Source organism: Acyrthosiphon pisum, unplaced genomic scaffold, assembly GCF_005508785.2.
Source record: "Acyrthosiphon pisum isolate AL4f unplaced genomic scaffold, pea_aphid_22Mar2018_4r6ur Scaffold_21750;HRSCAF=24773, whole genome shotgun sequence".
Classification (NCBI taxonomy): Eukaryota; Metazoa; Arthropoda; class Insecta; order Hemiptera; family Aphididae; genus Acyrthosiphon; species Acyrthosiphon pisum.
Window position 1 is genome coordinate 8897 of NW_021771250.1, and position 1936 is coordinate 10832.

Consider the following 1936-nt stretch of genomic DNA (forward strand, 5'->3'; position numbering starts at 1 on the left):
TAGTGAGCTGTATTAACACACTATCACTTGTTTGATTCCACTCGCGCGCACATGTTCACTTTTGTATTTACCGCCGTCATTTATTAGTTTAGCTATCATTTTCCGTAGTGAATTATTTTTTTTGTTCATATATTTTTTATTAAATAATTACCATGGACCAAGAACAAGCTGTAGGCAAGTCTCCAGTAAAAAAAAATCCATCAGGAAAGGTAAGAACATTTTTTCAATGAATGATTTTTTAATTTAATATGCTGGTTTTATCATAATAATTTTTGTTACAATTTCAGAGAGTAGATTCTGGCAAGAGACAAATTATAATCAATGCGTACAAGTCAGAAATGAATTCCGATCCAACAAAGTCTTTAAGAATTATCCGACAAGAACTTTCTAAAGAATTGGGCATTGGAGCAACGACAATTTCGACCACAATTACAGAATACAACAACACTAAAAAAGTAATATCTCCTTGCAAAAAACGTGTTAAAACATCCTTGCTCGAAACATTTGAAGAGTTTGAGAGGAATGTGGTTCGTAGGCATGTACATAGTTTTTGGTTCAAACGTGAAATTCCTACGGTCGACAAAATATTTCAAGTAGTTTCCGATGACGACTCTTTACCTATTATTTCGAGGACAAATCTTTTTAGGCTTTTGAAAGAAATGGATTTTAAGTACAGCAAACGTGGTCGAAATAGTGCACTGACTGAAAAACCGAAATTTTGTGTTGGCGTAGACGGTTTCTTGAACAATTGCGTGAATACCGAAATGAGGGTCGACATTTATATTATCTGGACGAGACCTGGGTTAATGCTGGTGAATGTACCAGCAAAACATGGATCGATACTACAATTAAATCACCCCGAGACGCATTCCTACAAGGTCTGTCAACTGGTGCCGTAAATCCTTCAGGAAAAGGTAAACGCCTTATTGTCCTGAATATAGGTTCGGAAGATGGGTTGTCCCCGACGCATTGTTGTGCTTCGAATCGAAAAAAAACACTAGAGATTACCATGACGAAATGAACGGGGAGACATTTTACGAATGGATGGAGGGTGTACTGCCTCGTTTAAAAGAGAACTGTGTCATCATCATGGACAATGCGTCATATCATTCTGTGAAGCTTGATAAAGCACCTACGTCGCAAACCAGGAAAGGTGATATAATAAAATGGCTGGAGGATAAAGGCGAGGTTATAGACAGACCTATGTGTATACCACAACTTCTTCAAATTGTGAAAAGGATCAAGCCACAACACCAGAAATACGTAATTGACGAATTGGCAAAAAAACATAACCGTAATATACTAAGACTACCTCCATATCACTGTGAGCTCAATCCAATAGAGTTGGCTTGGTCATCCGTTAAAAATTACGTACGGATGAACAATAAGACCTATAAATTACACGATGTCAAAAATGTATTAATTGAGGGCGTCAAACGCGTGGATGCAGACATGTGGAAGAATTTTATTAGTCACACGAAGAAAGAAGAGGATAAATTTTGGGAAATCGACTTCGTCGTAGATGAAGTATTATCTGCAGAGTTGGAGTCAGTAACTTTGACAATCGGAGATACATCATCAGACGACTCCCTCGGCACTGAATCTGACTATTTTTTTTAAATTTTTATTCTATTATATTGACGTGTGTATTTTTTTATTTTTTTTATTTGTATTTTATTATATTGACTTATGTATTTTTTAAATATTGTATTTGTATTATATTATATTGACGTGTGTATTTTTAAAATATTATATTTTTATTATATTATATTGACGTGTACTTTTTTTTTATTTGTATTTTTAAAAAAATTGTTTTTGTTTTATACCTATTATATTAAATTTATTATTTAAGCAATAAAACAATTTAATTTATAATATTTTATATTTATGTGTTTGTATATAATATAGTTTGATTTATGATGAAAATTCAAAATAA

General features: G+C 33.2%; 1 protein-coding gene across 1 annotated transcript; it reads left to right on the top strand.

Annotated features, from left to right (window-relative positions):
• Positions 1-1017: 1017 nt before the first annotated feature.
• Positions 1018-1620, top strand: LOC103308865. Its single transcript, XM_008183006.1, has one exon. It carries the CDS (start codon positions 1018-1020, stop codon positions 1618-1620), a length of 603 nt encoding a protein of 200 aa, XP_008181228.1.
• Positions 1621-1936: the final 316 nt, after the last annotated feature.